This window comes from Chinchilla lanigera, unplaced genomic scaffold (assembly GCF_000276665.1).
Source record: "Chinchilla lanigera isolate Chin_1 unplaced genomic scaffold, ChiLan1.0 scaffold00113, whole genome shotgun sequence".
Lineage (NCBI taxonomy): Eukaryota > Metazoa > Chordata > Mammalia > Rodentia > Chinchillidae > Chinchilla > Chinchilla lanigera.
Genome location: NW_004955514.1, coordinates 1,142,536 through 1,159,417, shown reverse-complemented (window position 1 = coordinate 1,159,417; position 16,882 = coordinate 1,142,536). Strand labels below are relative to the sequence as shown.

The following is a 16,882-nucleotide window of genomic DNA, read 5'->3' as shown; positions in this document are numbered from 1 at the left end:
TCTCAAAAAATTAAAAGGGTTGGGGGTGTAGCTCAGTGGAAGAGCACCGTGGGGTTCAGTCCCCAGTGCTGTCAAACAAATGCAAATCAATGAAAAATACTTTTTATTCACTGCTAAATAGAAGTTAATGCTCAGGCTGAGGTGTAGCTCCATTCTGAGCTCGTGCCTGCTATGCAGGAGGCCCTAGCTTTCCTCTCAAGGATCGCCAGAACAGACCCAGTAGTGGGGGCTTATACTCGGTGCTCAAGGACCTGGTGGACACTGGGCGCTACTGACCGTGGAGGCTGCACACTCGGACAGGAGGAGCCCAAATTCAGACTCTCCTTCAGCAGCTTGGCAACTTATGAGACCCCATCTTGAGAAAATAAAAAGGTCTAGGGACGTAACTCAGTGCAAAGGCCCTGGGTTTCATCTCCAATAGCACTAAGTAAATAAATAACGTTCTGAGATCAGAACGTTACCACTTCACTCTGATGTCCCTCATCTTGAAAGAGCTACTCCTGGCACACCTGCCGTCCCTGGGGAGGGACGAGGATGTAGTACACCCAGGCCAGGCCCCAAGGTGGCTCAGCGGCCCCTCCCCTCCCCAGCCCAACCCTGTGTCTCCTCCAGCCTGGGGGCTGCATCAGGAAGAGACCCAGCAAGCAGGGCGCCCAAGGAGACGGCAGCCAGCACTTACCAAAGGGCCGCTTGCGCAGGCCCAAGCAGGACAGGTGGTAGGCCTTGGTGCAGAGCTTGCGGTCGCACAGCACCAGCTGCCCACCATCACCGCAGCGGAAACACTCGTCCTCGGATAGCCTCTTCCACTCTCCCTTGGCCCTGCGCCTCCTGCTTTTCTTCTTGCTCTTTTTACCTTTTTCCTCTGAAGAAAGGGATGCTGAGGTCTGGAATCAAGAGTTAAACACAGTTCACGTTAAAAAATTATGCATACAGAAGCAGTCACGGCCCTCTCAGGGCTCTGACATCCTCAGGGTGCTCTGCTGCACAGAAAGCACCTCCAGTCCGGCAAGCCCTGACAGCGACGGCCTTGGAGCGCTATAGGAACAGGAGCAGGCAGGGACAGCCACAGCTCAGGATGGCCTGCCAGAGCCCTGGGCTCCTGGCCCAGGTTCTACAGGGCACAGACCAGTGCCAGCACCAGGCTAAGGGGGTCTCCCCAAAGTCTGTCCTTCCTGGAACCTTGGAATGAGACCGTATTTAGAAGCAGAGCTGGACATGGTGAAGCACGCCTGTAAGCCCAGCACTCAGGAGGCTGAGGCAGAGGGATCACCACGAGTTCCAGCTCAGCCTGGGCTACATAGTCCAAGGCCAACCTGAGCTACATAGCAAGACCCTGTCTCGAAAAATAAAATGAAAAAAGAAACAGGGTCACTGCAGACATAGCCAGGGCAAGGGCAAGTGTGAACGGTAGCCTTAGGAATGGCGTTCCATGAGGACTGCAGGACTGCCAGGGAGGGACAGGGAGGCCTGAAGAGCCTTCGAAGCGGGACCCTGATGGGGAACAGCTCCCAGACCCTGCTTCCTCCTGAACAGCCTTTGAGGAGCACAGCCACCCCCACACACACACCCCAGCTTTCAAGCTGAGCCTGCACCTCTGCTGTGGAAGCCCTGGGGAGTGAGCACCGGAGTGAGCACTGGTCACCGGCCACGTCCAGAAGAGGCCCTGCCTCACAGCAGCGTGTCTGCTCAGAGGAGGCCACTGTCCCTAGAGGACATGTCTTCCCAGTATCTGATGGCCACTGGCAGCTGTAAGCTGCATGGGCCTGTGGACAGCACATCAAGGCGACATTACCTTTGGCCTGTCCCCGAGGAACCCACTGCAGTTGGAGGCTCCACACCGACAGACTGTTTTCTCATTGCCCAGACAATCAAGGTTGTAATTAAAAGTCAGCTCTGTCCCTGGAAAAGAGGAGACAAACACCTCACCAGAAACTGCTACCCTCTCCTGCTGCCGCGAGGGGACTCAGCCTACAAACATGCATCCACTTTCCTACCCGCCCTGTCCTCAGAACTGAAAACATCACCCTGAGCCTTTCAGCCCAGCCACAGCCCCCACAGCCCCCAATGCTGCACCTGCAGGAATGTCACAAACAGCAAACAGGCCCACTCGGGTGTCCCCATTCACTGTCCACTTGAGGGTCTCACAGTTGGGCTGGCAGCTGTGGTTCATAAACCGGGAATAGTTTCCTTTGGGCCCAGCGTCGATTATACGGTCCTGTGGGGAGCAGGGGTGTCAAGTTGCATTAACCACTCAGCTCCAAGCAGCCACATGCTTCAGGCAGACAGGAACACAGGATGAGCAGTCACTGCTGCACTGGGAATCTGTGTCCCCGCCCTTGGACAGCATGCCCCCAACCAAGCCCCATCTCTCGCTCATGGATGGCGGGCTGGGACCACAGGAGGGGCCTGCGCCAGGTGAGTGCTGGGGATGGGGGACAGTGAGCTGCCATCCCACGCTACGTAGGACAGCAGAGCCCTGGGAGAAACATGGGTGTGGCAGTGGCCCAAGGTCAGCATCAGAGCCTCTGCAAACTCCCTACAACCAGTCAAAATGACAGGCAGGAGGCAGGAGTTGAAATTCAACAGCTGGGGAAATGCAAATCCAAATCTACAACCCTGGTGCCACCGTGGCCAGGAGGGAGAAAGGCACAGGGCTGGCAGCAGTGGTTGTGATAGCAGAGCCACGGGTCATGAACACAAGTACACCAGTGCCTGTGTGTACAAGGAAAGTGGCAAACACCTATTGTCACCCAAACTGGAGGATAGCACCACCCACAGACAGGTCACAGCAACAGCCTGCCTCTCCCCCAGGAGCCCCAGGTCACACGGATGACAGCCAGTGAGCAGCTGGGGGAAAGCCCACAGGGGTCACCTGGAAGCTGTGTCTCGTGGCCCCAGAACACAGTGCTGGGGAGTGGCCCGGGTAGGCTGAGTGTGGCACCTGACTGCCAGCCCTGGACACCTCCCCAGGGTCCCGCTACCCACTCACCCCACAGCCCCCTCCACTGGCCAGGTGTGATGGCACAGAAACTGTCAGAACGCTGCTGCTCTGTAGTGCTCTGCTGCTTTGCAGAGTACACAAATACTTATAATGGGCCACTGTCACGTTGTCGTCATCAGTACAGAGCCTCGAGGATACCACAGACACACAGGGCATCTATTGCCCAACGCCATCCGGGCTCTGCTCCTGCTGCCGAGGCCACGCCGGGCAGCACAGGGCAGGCTCACGGGCCACAGCCCAGCAGCCTGGCACCCAGGTAGCAAGGTGCCCCAGCTCTGCCCCAGTAGTTGCACGAGACTTGATCTGCTGGGTTCATCTGCTGCCTCTATTTTACCCTAGCCTCCCGAGTTAGGAGTACAGGCAGGTGCCATCACTCCTGGCTTATGCCGTCTTTATGTTGCATCTGCGTCTTTGCCTCTGTACCCTTTCTCCACCTGGCCTGTCCTGCCCGCCCGCTGCGGACTGCCTGGTGCCCTTTCAGCCCGCTAATGATGCAGAAAGCGCATCTCCCACTTCTACTCACTCTTCATTTCTCACTCAGTTTTCACATGCACACTTGCCGCAATCTAAAGTCAGTAAAACCTCTCTAGCACTTCCACACAGAAGCAGCCTGGGGTGACTGCGCCATGTTCACACTCGCTGTGATGATCCAGTGAGTGCTTTGTTTTTGAGGCCAGGTCTCCCCGTTGTCTGGGCTGGCCTTGAACTCCTGGGCTTCGGCATCCTACCGCCAAATCAACGCCTTCTCATGTCCCTGCACCCTGCGCCTCGCACGCCGGGCAGCCGACGGCATCAGTGCCGCTCGGCACACCCTGACTTACTTGGTGGTAGCTGCTCACTCCTTTCCCTCCGGGAGCTCACATTTAACTTCTGAAGTTTAACTTTTTCTACCCACAGCATCTCCTTTCTTCTTCCTCCAGCTAAACTACGGTGACAGTCAGAGGCTCCCTGTCTCAAGTGAGGCCAGCAGGCCACCCCATGCCAGGCTTGGCTGTTGTCTCAGTTTCCAGAAGTGCTCTCTGGCCTTGGGCTGCCTCATCTCTGGGCCGCACTCTTCTGGCTGGTTGTTTTCATCTTTGTAATCGGTGTCTCACAGGGGTTTTATCTAACAACATAGCTAGGTACAGATTTTCACATATCCTGCCCAAAACCTGGTCCGTTTCATCAGTAAAACGATGCACACCCGCAGGTCCTGCAGGTTCAGGGTCTTTTCCCACATGACCTCTCTACTAGTTCCTGTCTTTCCGTCCGGGACATCCACTAAACATTTCTATTTCTGTGTCTCAGCCTCTTTTACAGTTTTCATCTTTTTATCTTATTGTGCTCTAGTCCGGATCATTTCTTTAATGCATTTTAATTACTTTGGTAATTTTCTCTATAGATATCTGATGTTTCTTAATTCACTCTATAGGTTAATTTCAATGAGTTTCCCCCCTAATTTTTGTTATAAAATAAGCCTAACACAAAGTTTACATTCATAACCGTTTAAAGTGCACAATTCAAGCTGGGCGTGGTAGTACCCACCTGTAATCCCAGCACTCAGGAGGCTGAGGCAGGAGGATCGTTACAAGTTCGAGACCAGCCTGGGATACAAAGTGAGCTCAAGGCCAGCCTGAACTGCATACTGAGACCCTGTCTCAAAAAGACCAAAAAAAAAAAAAAAAGTGCACAGTTCAATAATACTAAATACATTCATGGGCCAGGCATGTAGCTCAGTGACACAGCACCTGCCTGGCGATTGTGAGGCTCTGGGTTAAGAACGAAACAAAACAAAACCCACTCATAAGCTGTGCGACTACAGCAACATCCACATTCCTATTATCAAGTATAACCTCTGTCTCCACGACACAGCACCTCCCACCCTCTGGCCGCCAGAGCGCTTCACACAGTGAGGTCACACATGTGCTTGTTTTATGTAGCACAATGCTCTCCTGCACAACCCATGTCCTTTTCAAGGCTGGCTAGTATTCACCTATACATATTAATCACAACTGGCTTATCCACTCATTGGGTGGACACTTGTTTCTTCCGTATTTTAGTGCTTGTGGGAATGCCGGTATGAATATTTCTTTAAGGCCTTTATTCTACATTCTTTTTGTGTACATCACCACAAGTGGAATTGTTGAATCATATGGTAATTGTATTATAACTCTGCTTTTTCATGGTACTGGATATTGAACTCAGAGCATTTTACTGTTGAGCTACATCCACAGCCCTTTTTATTTTTTAGTTTGAGACATAGTCACTAAATTGCCCAGATTGGCCTCAAACTTACAACACTCCTGCCTCAGCCTCTAGACTAGCTGTGATTATAGGTGTGTGCCACCACACCTGGATATTTTTTAACTTTTTGAAGAACCTGTTTTCCACACTGGCTGCACAATTTTGTATTTCTACAACCAGTGCACAAGCGTTCCAGTTTCTCTGTATCTTTGCCAAGGTCTTTTGTTCCTATAGTTGCCTTTACCTGTATGAGGTCTTACCTCATTGCAGTTGACTGGTTTTCCTAATGATTGGTGAAACTAAGGATCTTTTTTTGTGGTTATTTGCCATCTGTACATCTTCTCTGGAAAAATATTTATTCAAGCCTTTGCCCATTTCTGAAGGGTTGTCTGCTTTTTTGTTGCTTTTAGGAGTTTTCTATATATTCTGGATATTAATCCCTAACCAGATATATGATTTGCAGGTAGGCTTTTTCCATTCTGCAGGCTCCTTTTCAATGAATGACAAAATTTCATGGAGCCCAATTTTTCTTTTATTGCATGTAAGTTTGGTGTCTTAACTAAGAACTCATTGTCCAATATATTGACATGAATCTTTTGATCTGTTTCTTCTAAACCCTCTTGCTCTGTTCCTGATCTTAGAGGAAGCTTAAGTATTTTCCCACTGAATATGTTTGCTCTGACGCTCATAAATGCCTTGATCGCACTGAGGCCATTTTCTTCTATCTGTTAAGTGTCTGTATCATGGAAGGATGTGAAATTTGCCAAATGTGTCTTCTGTGTCAACTGAGAAGATGGTGTGGCATTTTCCCCTTCCTTCTGTTTATACTATCAGTTTTCTCTTGCTGACCCATTCTCACATTCTACAACAAATGCTACATGATGCTCATATTCTCTTGATATGCTACTGGATCCAGTTTGCTGGTATCTTGCTGAAGATTTTCACATCGGTACAAGGCATATTAGTCTATAGTTTTGTTTTCTTGCAGTATCTTGGTATAGCGTTGGTTTCAGAGTAACACTGAGCTCCAAGAATGAGTTTCTCACTCAGTTTCCATCTCTTTGATTTTCATGGAGGAGTCGGAGAAGGACTGTTGTTATTCTAGTGTTCACTTCGGCAGTGAACCCATCAGGTGTGGGAGATTTTTTTTCTTTTTTCTCTGTGATGCTGGCGATCAAACCCAGGGCCTCACCCAACCCTGCTGGGAGGTTTTGTTTGTTTTCTGTACTTGTGGTGCTGCGGATTAAACCCAGGGCCTTGCACATACAAGGCAAGAACTCTGCCACTGAGCCACATCCTCAACCCTAGATTTTTAATTATTCACTCAATCTCTTTACTAATAACAGGCCTGGTGAAATTCTCTAGTTTTCATGATTTAGTCTTTATAGGTTTTTGGAATTTGTCCATTTCATTTTATAGAAATTTGTCCATTTCATCTAAATCTAATTTGTTGGAGTACAGCTGCTTGTAACACTCCCTTATACCTTTTCTCACTTATGTAGCAGTAGTAGTTGTCCCCACTTCCACTTCTGATCTTAGTAATCTGAGTTCTCTCTTTTTCCTCAGTCCATCTTAGTCTTACTCTGCTCCTTCACAGCTCTGCCCCCAGCTCTTCCGCTGCTGCTGTCACAAAATGACATCTTCATCTACTGTGTTTAAACTCCTGCCTTCAATTGCACTAGTCAGTGTAGAAAACTAAAGGTGGAGTTATGACACAAAGTTACAGTATTAGATTTTATACTAAATTTCTTACAAATGTATGTGTATCTTAAATCATGTAAAAAGTTAAACAAAAAAAAAAAGGTGACACTCCCAACTACTTTTACAGTAACTGTCCCTGCATGTTTCCCACAGGAGGGCCCTGTGTCCTCCGGGATCCAGTTACTGGCATCCTTCCTGTGCACCCCAGCACTGCACACAGGAGGTTGCTCACCTGGGGGCGGCTCCACCTCTCCCTCCTGCTGAGGCTCTGCAGACATGGAGCTCTGCAGGATGGGGCTCCACTGACTGACTGCTGCTTCACTACTCAGCCTTCCACTCTGCACACACAAGGGTGGGCCTCCAGCCTCCGTCCGTCTGGTGAGATCTGCCACCACCTTCATGAGGTCCCTGTGTGAGGCAGGGCCTGTCTGTCTCGCCATTTCCAAGAACTCTCTTCAACTCTGGTTTTCAGCAGTTGGGGCTGAGCTCACGCAGACTCCTGAGGGCTGATACTCACCCGCTGCACCCAACTGGAGAAGCTTTCTGCCATTATCCCCTCATACATTCTCTGCTGCTTTGTCTATTCCCCTCCCACGGCAGTATTCTATACACCTCCTAGGGCCTATTCACATTCATCTTTTCTCTTTCTGCTCCTCAGGCCTGACAATTCCCACTGTCTTACCACTGACTTTTCTGCTTGCTCAAATCTGCTTCTAAGCTGGGCATGGTGGTGCATGCCTGCAATCCCAGCACTTGGGAGACTGAGGCAGAAGGATCACTTGCTGCAAGTTGGAGGCCAGCCTGAACTGCTGGCCAACTTCATGAGGGTCCCTGTGTGGGATAAGGCTTGTCTTAGTGAGACCCTGTCTCAAAAAGACAAAAAAAAAAATCTGCTCTGAGTCTCTCTAGAGAATTTTTCATTTCAGTTAGTTGTTTTTTTGGCTCTGGAATATTTTATTTTCTATCTCTTTAGCGAAACTGCCACCTTCCCAGTACAGTTTTCTTGACTTTCTCTAAATCCTCCTTGGTTCTCTGAGGAGTCCTTTGAAACTTGTTCTTTGAAACAGTTCTTGAAAATCTTTGTCTAAGCTGGGTGTGGTTGACAACTGGTGGTCAACTTATAACACCCAGCTGAACTGAACCAGCATGGTGCCGGGTGTGGGAGCCCACCTGAGGACTGTTGCCAGCAGCATGAGAGGCAGCGCTGAGGAAGATATAGCGAGGCTGCTGGGAGCTGGTAAAAGCTGTTGAGAAGCTGTTAAGGAGCTGCTGATCCTCTTGGGCTATTCCACTGGAGGAGCTTGTCATGCTGGCTTTCCTGATGAACTTAGCTGTTCTCGATGGAGGAGGAGCTCAGGAGCTCGTTGTTGCTGAGAATGACTATGGTTCACTTCGGGAGAGCTCTGGTCAGTCTCCTGGAGAAGCTTGCTGCACTGGCTTTCTTGATGGGAACTCGGCTTTCTTCATCATCCGAGGAGCTCAGGACCTCACTGTCACTGAGGATGGCTGTAGTACTTTTCGGGGGAGCTCTGGTTCTTACTTTGAGTGTTGATTCCTGGCTCCAGTGCAAATCCCTCAGCCTGCCAGCACAGATCCTTCATCCCACTGGCACAGACTTTCTAGCATCCACCATTGGCCTGTGGGCCTTCCCAGCGCAGATCCATGAAACAGGTCTGTATGAGACATTGTCATGGGCTCTAGGCCTCCAGTTGGACTCGTGGGAGGCATTGTTATGGGCTCTAGGTCTTCAGTTGTACTCATGCAGGACATTATCATGAGATCCAGGCCCTCAGCTGGATTCTTTGGTTTTTAGTGTGTGGATAGATTTCCTGCACTCTTTTTGTATATGACACTTTGGGTGAATATTATAAATAATATTATAAAATATATGTCCTATATTATATTGTTCTCCTTGCAAAAACCCCAAACTACGACACTGGGTGTGGTAGCACACAACTGTAATTCTAGCACTCTGGGAGGCTGAGGCCAGAGGACCGCAAATTCAAGCCCAGCCTGGGCAACTTAGCCAGACCCTGTCTCAAAATAAAAAGGGCTGGGAATGTGGCTCAGGGTGAAGGACCAGGACCTACTGCCCTGTACCCAACCCTCCCACACAAAAATCTTCACCTAAGTATCTGCCAAGAGGACTTCCATGGAGACAGTTTCTGTTGGTTTTTTCTTTGAATAGGCTGTACCTCCCTGCTTCTTTGCAGGCCTTGGAATTTCTTAATCAAAAGCTGGTGAGTTGAACCTAGTAACACACTGACTCTGGCAATCAGATGCTCCTCTTCCCATGGGCTTGCTGAGTGCCTGTTGTCTTCTGTTGTTGCTGACTGCTGCCAGCTGTTTCCACACTAAGGTTCAGCCTGAGGAGAAACTGAGGTCTTCTCGGGTCAGGTCTGAGCCCATGCCTCCCCGCTTCCCCACTCTCTGCAGCTGCATCAGAAGGTCCCCACTTCATGTCTGGCTTCTAGAGGCAGAGGAAGATCAAGTGGTGGAGTGTGGATACCAGGCAGGTGCTGGCAAGAAGGGCATGCAGGAGCGGAGGGAGGTGCCACAGCAGTGCCACTACCCTCTGCACTGCTGCGAGCTGAGTGGCGGCACACAGGGCTGGGGCTGCCCGCTGTGCTCACGAACTGTGATGGCTACAGCTGCCCTGGCCACAGCAAGCGGGACACGCACACCCACTCCAGGTGACTGCCCCCCGTCATTACTCTGCAAATCCTCAGAAGAGTCCACAACACACACAAAACCACACGCAGGTTGTGCCTGCTCTGTGAGCAGTGCTCCTCACACCCCAGCTAGTGCCCTGCTGCGTGCCACCTCATCCTGCAGCACAGCCCAGGACAGCCTCGCTCGGGCTCCTGCTGCCTACGCGCGATTCTCGTCTCAGGCGCAGTGGGCTGAGCACGCTGCACTAAGAAGAGCTGGTGACCCCGGGGGCAGTGAGCCCTGCCGTGGTCCAGAGCCCAGTGGCAGAGATCAGCAGCAGCTGATGGACAGCAACAGTGACTGGAGGTAGAAGACCTGCAGCCGCCTGCAGAGAGCCCACAGAGGCGGCTGAAGCTGCGGGAAGAGCTGCAGAGAGCCCCCAGGAAGCTGCAAGCCTCAGTGGCTGCAGAGGTGGCCAGGAGCCACCAGGAGCTGTAATGCCAAGGGTCGGTAGCCACTAGCATGCAGACCCGAGAACTGCCAACAAACCTGCACTTTGACAGCTCGTGACTTCTATCTAAACCAAGCAAAAGCACCCTCCTCTGACTGGTAACACTCCAGTCCACAGCCCACGGCCCCAGGACGCCGCACGTGCTGGCCCTCCTTTCTGACTCTGGTCCCCAAGCTGCCCCTGCTCCAGGATCTAAGAGCTTTCCTGTCTACCCAGGAGCACGGCCTCTCCAGCTGTCACCCTGAGCATGACAGTCACAGCTTCCCAGGGGCTGCTTGGGAGGTCCTGCTGCCGTCCCTGGGTTTCTGGCAACTATGACCTCAGGGGCCCTGTTCACTGCTCACTGTGCTGGGGCCGTCTCCCACAGAAGGCTGGTCAGCAGCCTGGGGCACGTGTGCTCTGACAGAGCCACCTCTCCAGTTCCAGGACCCAGGCCTTCTCACCCAGTTCTTTTACTCAAAAAGATTTCAAACCTACAGACAAAAATGAGACAACAAAGCACATTGGTGCACAGTTCCCCCGCACTCATGAACTGGACACATGCAGCTCTTAGAAGGCTTTCTGCTGAGACACTGTTAGCCCTGCTGAAAGACACCCTGCCCTCAGAAGAAAATGGGGGAAAAAGTGAAGTGAAAGGAGAATGAATGTCACCACACCACCAGGAGCACCCCTACATGACCCTCAGGGCCCCAAGCAGGAGTGGGCAGAGAGGACAGCCCCCATTACCTTGTCTATGGTGAGCATGTAAAAGTGCGTGATGTCATTCTCATGTGCGTACTTGATCCTCGCCATACACTCCTCCTCGTCGATCAGCTCACCAACATACTCATTCACAAACTCTCCCTGGAAATCACAGGAAGATGATGATGACAATGAGAAGCATGCTGACACACTCAGCACCACCCATCAGAAGAGGGGCACAGACACCACAGTGCTTGAGGTGGCTCCCAAAAGCCTTGCTCATTCAAGAAAGTTCAGAGGACTCAGAGCTACTTCATGAGTAAGGCTGAGAACAGAAACTGTACTCAAGCACTGCTGAAATAGCAATGTCTGACCCTGCCTCCTACAGGGTCTCGTCTCCTAGGAGATGCCTGACACCCCAGTGTCCACACAAGTCACCTTAGGTGCAGGTCACAAAGAACTTGACAGGCTCTGCAACAAAGGTGATAACCAACAACTGAGGAGGGAGAGTAGCCAGGCTGCGGGAGGGCATCTCCACCTTCTGCCATAGATGGACTAGGCCATGGACTGCACCCCGGTTATGGAGTTGTGGGCGGAGACCTCCTGTCCCAGGACATGCCACAAACATCAGGGGCAGGTTGCACCAAGACAAGAAGCTCTGTTTGTCTCTATGGTAATTCAATCCAAAGGTGGAGACAGGCTGTCAGGGGTCACTGGTGTTCACTGATGGCTTCTCTCTGGATTACACTGGAATCGCCTCTAAAAACAGCAACTTCTTGTGCTCCTGCGCACTCAGACATCACAGTGTGGAGGCTACAGAAATGGTTGCTGCGCAAACCCTTCCATTTCATAAAAGCAGACATCACAGTTCTGACTGTAGGTGTGCTTCAAGGGAACTTCTGAGTATTACCTTTGACAGATCTCTCATGTAACATCTGAAATATTCAATTGTAGTAATTCAATCCAAAAAGGAGTTTTAAAGATACCATTCTTCCATGAATGCAAAATGACAGTAAGCAAACCTAGGGAACTATGAACTCCTCTAATTTCTTAGTAGTGGGGAGAAGAGGCAAAGCACACACCTTTCTGATGTCCCGCTTGGCCACCAGGCCCCATCCTTTGCCGTCTGTCTTGATGATCTTGGTTTCTGGGTACTGGCGCTTGGTGAAGCATTGGTTCTGGCAGTACTCGCCCGCGGGACACACCTGCGGGTGGCACTCGAACATCAGCATCCTGTTCAAACACTCTGAGTCAAAGCCGCAGGGATTCTCGTCTGTGGGCTTACAGTTACACTTTGGGATTTCCGAGATATCAGCCGTGTAGATCTGGACTTTCCCGTAAGGCTTATTCACCTGCAGGAGAAAAGGGAGCTGTCTTGGCCCATTTCAAGAGAGCCTTCCAGATGCCCACATCCCACTCCTGTCTGACTGGCTGGACCCCACAGGAGCTCTGCCCCCAGGTCATCGGAAGTCCTGACCTGGTGGGAGCCCTGTTATTTCACTTCAGTGTTTTTCTTTTTCACTTTGAGCAAGAACTGATTTTCTCCAGCCAGGCAGTTCTAATGAGAACAGAGGCACATGCATGCACACATACAGCCCTGAGTATCACCTTGATGTGCTTGTAAGGCGGGGGCTTGCGCTCGCTCTCCTGTGTTTCCCGGGCTTCCCTTTGAAGTTTGACTTCACGAAAACGAGCTTCAGCTTCTTGCAGTGCTAAAACATCAATGAAATATGAGGAAAATATTTTAGTAAATGAAAACTTTTAAGCTCTGTATCTTAGTAGCTTACACTGAACGTTCACTGCTAAGTTCAATTTCTAGTGTCCTTGAAACTACAGGTTGTAGTACACTTTCAGGGGAGATGTATTCCGTGTGGCAGAACGTTTCAAACAGAACCACACTCCAGGGCCATCCAGGTGACCCGTAAGACTTGGTACGAAGACAGCCCCGGGGTAGGTTTCTGGTGAGCACCATAAGGCACTAGTGTCACTGCTCAGGACACACGGCCCAAGACCGAAGATAAAAATGCCCTGTGCTCCAAAGAGGGGGTTGTGGAGGAAGAACAGATACCAGGGACACCAGGAGCCACTCAGGCAGACGGCACATCAGTGCCATCAGTGTCCCCATGCTACGGGCCTGGCCCAAATGAGTCCTGTTTCCAGGGTCAGGAGCCCGGGCCCTCAGCAGTGACTGTCACACCAAACCCCGCAGGCCACCCTGTCTGGATCCTCCTTTTTAGTAACTGACAAGAATCTTTTCATGACAACTTGTTCTTATTCAGACTTCTGAGCACTCTTGAGGCCACAAAGGAGAGCTCCCAGCAGCACAGACCTGGCAGCTTTCGGGACTCAGGCTCCCCCTCCACCCAGGCCCCCTAGCTGAGCCCCAGGAGCCCTGGCGTGCGTGGAACTTGCCCTACTGCGCTCATCGCTCTGCACCTGGGGTAAACACTAACTCCTCTTGCAAAGCGGCCACATCTTCATCCTGTCTCCTTCCTGGCTGGGTCATCAGTCAGCCTCGCCCACCTTCACTCTTCTTGGCTCCCAGCCCAGAGGCAGAACCAAAGGCCAAACAACCTGCTGACGAGCCTAAAGTGTCAAATGAGGCACCCGGGCTTGGCCATGTACACAGAAGCGTGAAGCAGCCACTGGAGGCTGGGGTGCAAGGCCAGACACCAGGAGATGCCACCAGAGCTGCCTCCTACACAAAGGCCAGCCTCTGAGAACACGTGCAGCCAGCTCCCAACAGTCTCGCAGTCTAATGGAATTAACTGCAAACCAGCACTACAAAAATTATTAAACAGAGTATCTTATTCTATGCCTCAAAGAACGCATCAGTCTACAAACTTACTTTTTCCTGATTTAAAAGTACAAACAGAATGTTTAGCCAAGCATTTTCTACAAAGATCAAATTTCAAAAGAACAGAAGTCAGGATTCACAAAAGGCATACAAGAGAGCTGTTCCACTCTACTGAGAAATCTCCGTACCGTTTTTGAAGACTCTTCCGATCCCTCTGACCCCATGGTAGCGGCTGCCCCGGTCCCCCTCCATGTACGGGAATACTCGCGCCTGATGCGTCCAGTAATAATCTTTAGACCCAAAGAAAAACACAGGGAATTCTCCAATCTCGTGCTTCATTTTCTGAATATTTGGGGGAACATTTTTGGGATGGCAAACTTCTGCCGGCCACCATCTATTATAAATATTAAAAACAGGATTCACAGACTCTTCAGAGAGAGCGACAATCATTTCAATACTTTAAGTACTGTAAAGTGAAACAAAGACATTTGAACACAGACGTAAAAAGCACAGGACTCTTCTTCACACCTGTAGTTCCCAAGTTTGACCCAAATGATGTCTTGGAAGTGCAGCTTCTTCCCAGCTCTGCAGTCATTACAGAACCAGCTGCCGTCGGGCATGTCAATGTTCAGGCAGTCGGGGTGGAAGGCCGCTGGGCAGGCTTCGCAACACAGGAGGCTTCCCCCTGCAAAGGAGGCAGTGGCTGAGCCTGGGAAGCCAGGCTGCATGCCCACCTCAGAAGCCCTGGGCAGGAAACATCCATCCGTGCAACAACACGCAGGCTGGCTCTGTCACCCAACAGCCTTGCGTACACGGCCTGCGCAACGATTACGGTGAGAAACCGCCATGTGCTCCCAAGGGAGTACACAGAACCCTAACAGTGAGAAAGGGAGCCATGACACACATGCATGGACAAGCCTGGAAGCTGGGCGGCCCTCGAGCTCCAGGCGCACCATGCAGGGCAGCGCGGCAGTGGCGCGGCCTCACCTTTAGAGCACACGAAGCACCAGCTCACATTGACGTGGCTGTGGTGCCGCTTTCCCTTCCGAGCAGTGAAGTGGGCCGTGCAGATGATGCTGTGGGAAGCGATCACCGTGCAGCCTGCTGCCAGACACGCGTCCCCTCCGTGGTAGGCCACTGGGCAGCGCACGCACCGCATCATTTTACCTGAGGGTAAGAAGCACACCCTGAAGACCAAGACACTGCCCCCTCCCACAGAAACCACACTGCCTCAGACACCGGGAAAGGTAATCACGGGACAGCCTCGAGGCATCTGACTGAAGTACCTCTCACCTACACAAAGGTATTTCAAAATGTCAGAGAAGACCCACCAGCACCCACGACATCATGCTTTACACTGTGGCCAACCAGCATGATCAGCCTGGACACGGGCGTGCAGTGCACGCACCGCTGACATCTGATGTTTCACAGCACCTCATCCTCTCCCTACCACATGGCAGCAGCACTACGCCAGACACGGGCGAAACCACCCCGGTGCAGAAGCCGTGGACCCGAGAGATACGCAGAACCTGCCCGCTCCAATCCCACACAGCTACCCTTAAGTCTCGGAGATGGACTCTGATCTCACAATGCTTCCCTTATTTGTGAAAGGCCCTAAAACCACAGCAAACAGGACTCATTAGAATGGTTTGCAGAGGGCCCCTCTCAGAACTAAGGACCCTAAAGATGCTCTCCCGGGTGGAGAGCAGAGTTTGGAGGAAAAGCCCTGACCCACCTTTGTTGAGTCAGCAGAGCAACAGGGGCCGCTCCAGAATGTCAGTTTGCCCCTGTAGTGACAAACTCAAAGGGCACCAAGCCACCCTCCTGGGAGCTGTCCCCGCACTGCCCACAGAGTCCATACCTTTTGAGGGCCGCGGGTTTGAAGGGTTGGAGGCGTGGCAGCTCACGCAGCTATGGAGGGGGCAGCGAAAGCCCCGGCTCTCAAACACAGTGAGAGGGTACTTTCTCACACAGGCTTCGTGGTAGAATTTGCCACACTGGGTCACAACGCAGCGCTTCACCTCCGCCTTGCTCTCCTTACACACGAAGCATGAGTGGATCCCTAATATGTGGTTAAAGATGAGGGGCCAGAGTGAGACCAAAGCTCTAGGCCCCAAAGAGAGCAGCTCTTTCCTGGAGGCAGCTAGCTCCATCCCCAGCCTTGGAGGGAGCCCGTGCCTTCTTCAGATCTGCTCAACCCTTGAAGGCCATCGTGTTGCCAGCTGGCAAGAACCAGAAGGGGACGCGCTCTGCACAAAGCCTCCCTCGGGCTGCTCACAGCCACAGGGCTGACCTGCTCTCGGGCTGCCTGGCAAGGGGCTCTCAGTGTGCTCCCAACCTTGAGACACTGCAGCAAGCAGAAGACTCCCCAGGCCCAACCCATGGTGGGGTGTGTGCGCGTGTACATGTCATGTGCCACCTGGGTTCACACCACAAACCTAGACGGCAATGACCCTGACTGCAGAGGCAGCAGGGCCCAACACTGAGCGCACGGGGTGAGCAGGGAGCCCTGAACTGCTGTAGAGCAACACTTAGTCCTGTCACCTGGTGGAGGGCAGAGCAAAGAGAGGAGCCTGCCAGGGAGCATCTCAGCAGGGCGGACTTGCCTGAGGCGCACTCGCTGCAGGTGAACCTCCCCTCCGGTCTCCTGGAAAGCCCGAGGCAGGCGAGATGGAAAGCTCCACAGCACGGGCCTTCGCATAGCAGGAGGCTGCCCGTCTTCTCGCACACCTGTGGGCACAGAGGGTGGTGTAAGCCCACGCCCTTCCCTTCACAAGGGAACTGTCTGGTGCTGCCTGCAGTGGCAGGAAATCCGTTCTGCTGCTCGCAGCACATGACCTCCTGTGCACAGGGAACCGCCAGGCCTCACAAAGCCAGAGATAGATGCAGCACCCAGGTTAGAGGCAGTCACTGCCACAGGACTGAGTTGGTCCTTCAACAGGGTGAGCAAACAGGGCCCAAACCTTGAAGCATGTGCTCTAGACACTTCAGGTCAGACATGGAGACCAGGGAAACCACAGCATACTCTCAGGAAAGGGCAGGCATCCCACAGCATGGCAGGGGCCACACTAATGACCAGCATACCTCCCCATGAGTCCACAGAGCCCCCAGCAGGGCAGGGGATGAGGCACACAGGTGAGTGGTCTGCGCCAGGTGGCCAAGCCAGTGTGTAGCGCAGGCAGGATGTGAACCCAGGCCCTGACTGCCAGGCACTGCTGTTTGCAGAGCAGCAGTCTAGTGACACTCTCCTGGCCTAGGCCTTGTCCACCCAGCAGGTGTCAGCATGGGAACCGCATGGACCAGGCTCCTCATACTG

At 52.1% G+C, this 16,882-nt stretch overlaps 1 protein-coding gene across 1 annotated transcript in view; it reads right to left on the bottom strand.

Annotated features, from left to right (window-relative positions):
• Whsc1 (Wolf-Hirschhorn syndrome candidate 1) overlaps window positions 1-16,882 on the bottom strand; it is a 78,103-nt gene that overhangs the window by 3,207 nt on the left and 58,014 nt on the right. Inside the window, exons 11-21 of the mRNA XM_005408719.2 lie at window positions 16,173-16,296; window positions 15,428-15,628; window positions 14,554-14,733; window positions 14,095-14,251; window positions 13,755-13,960; window positions 12,378-12,481; window positions 11,852-12,121; window positions 10,815-10,931; window positions 2,074-2,215; window positions 1,793-1,899; window positions 680-884 (exon numbers count right to left, since the gene is read on the bottom strand). Of these exons, the coding sequence (XP_005408776.1) occupies window positions 680-884; window positions 1,793-1,899; window positions 2,074-2,215; window positions 10,815-10,931; window positions 11,852-12,121; window positions 12,378-12,481; window positions 13,755-13,960; window positions 14,095-14,251; window positions 14,554-14,733; window positions 15,428-15,628; window positions 16,173-16,296 (1,813 nt within the window). The remainder of the gene's footprint in view (window positions 1-679; window positions 885-1,792; window positions 1,900-2,073; window positions 2,216-10,814; window positions 10,932-11,851; window positions 12,122-12,377; window positions 12,482-13,754; window positions 13,961-14,094; window positions 14,252-14,553; window positions 14,734-15,427; window positions 15,629-16,172; window positions 16,297-16,882) is intronic.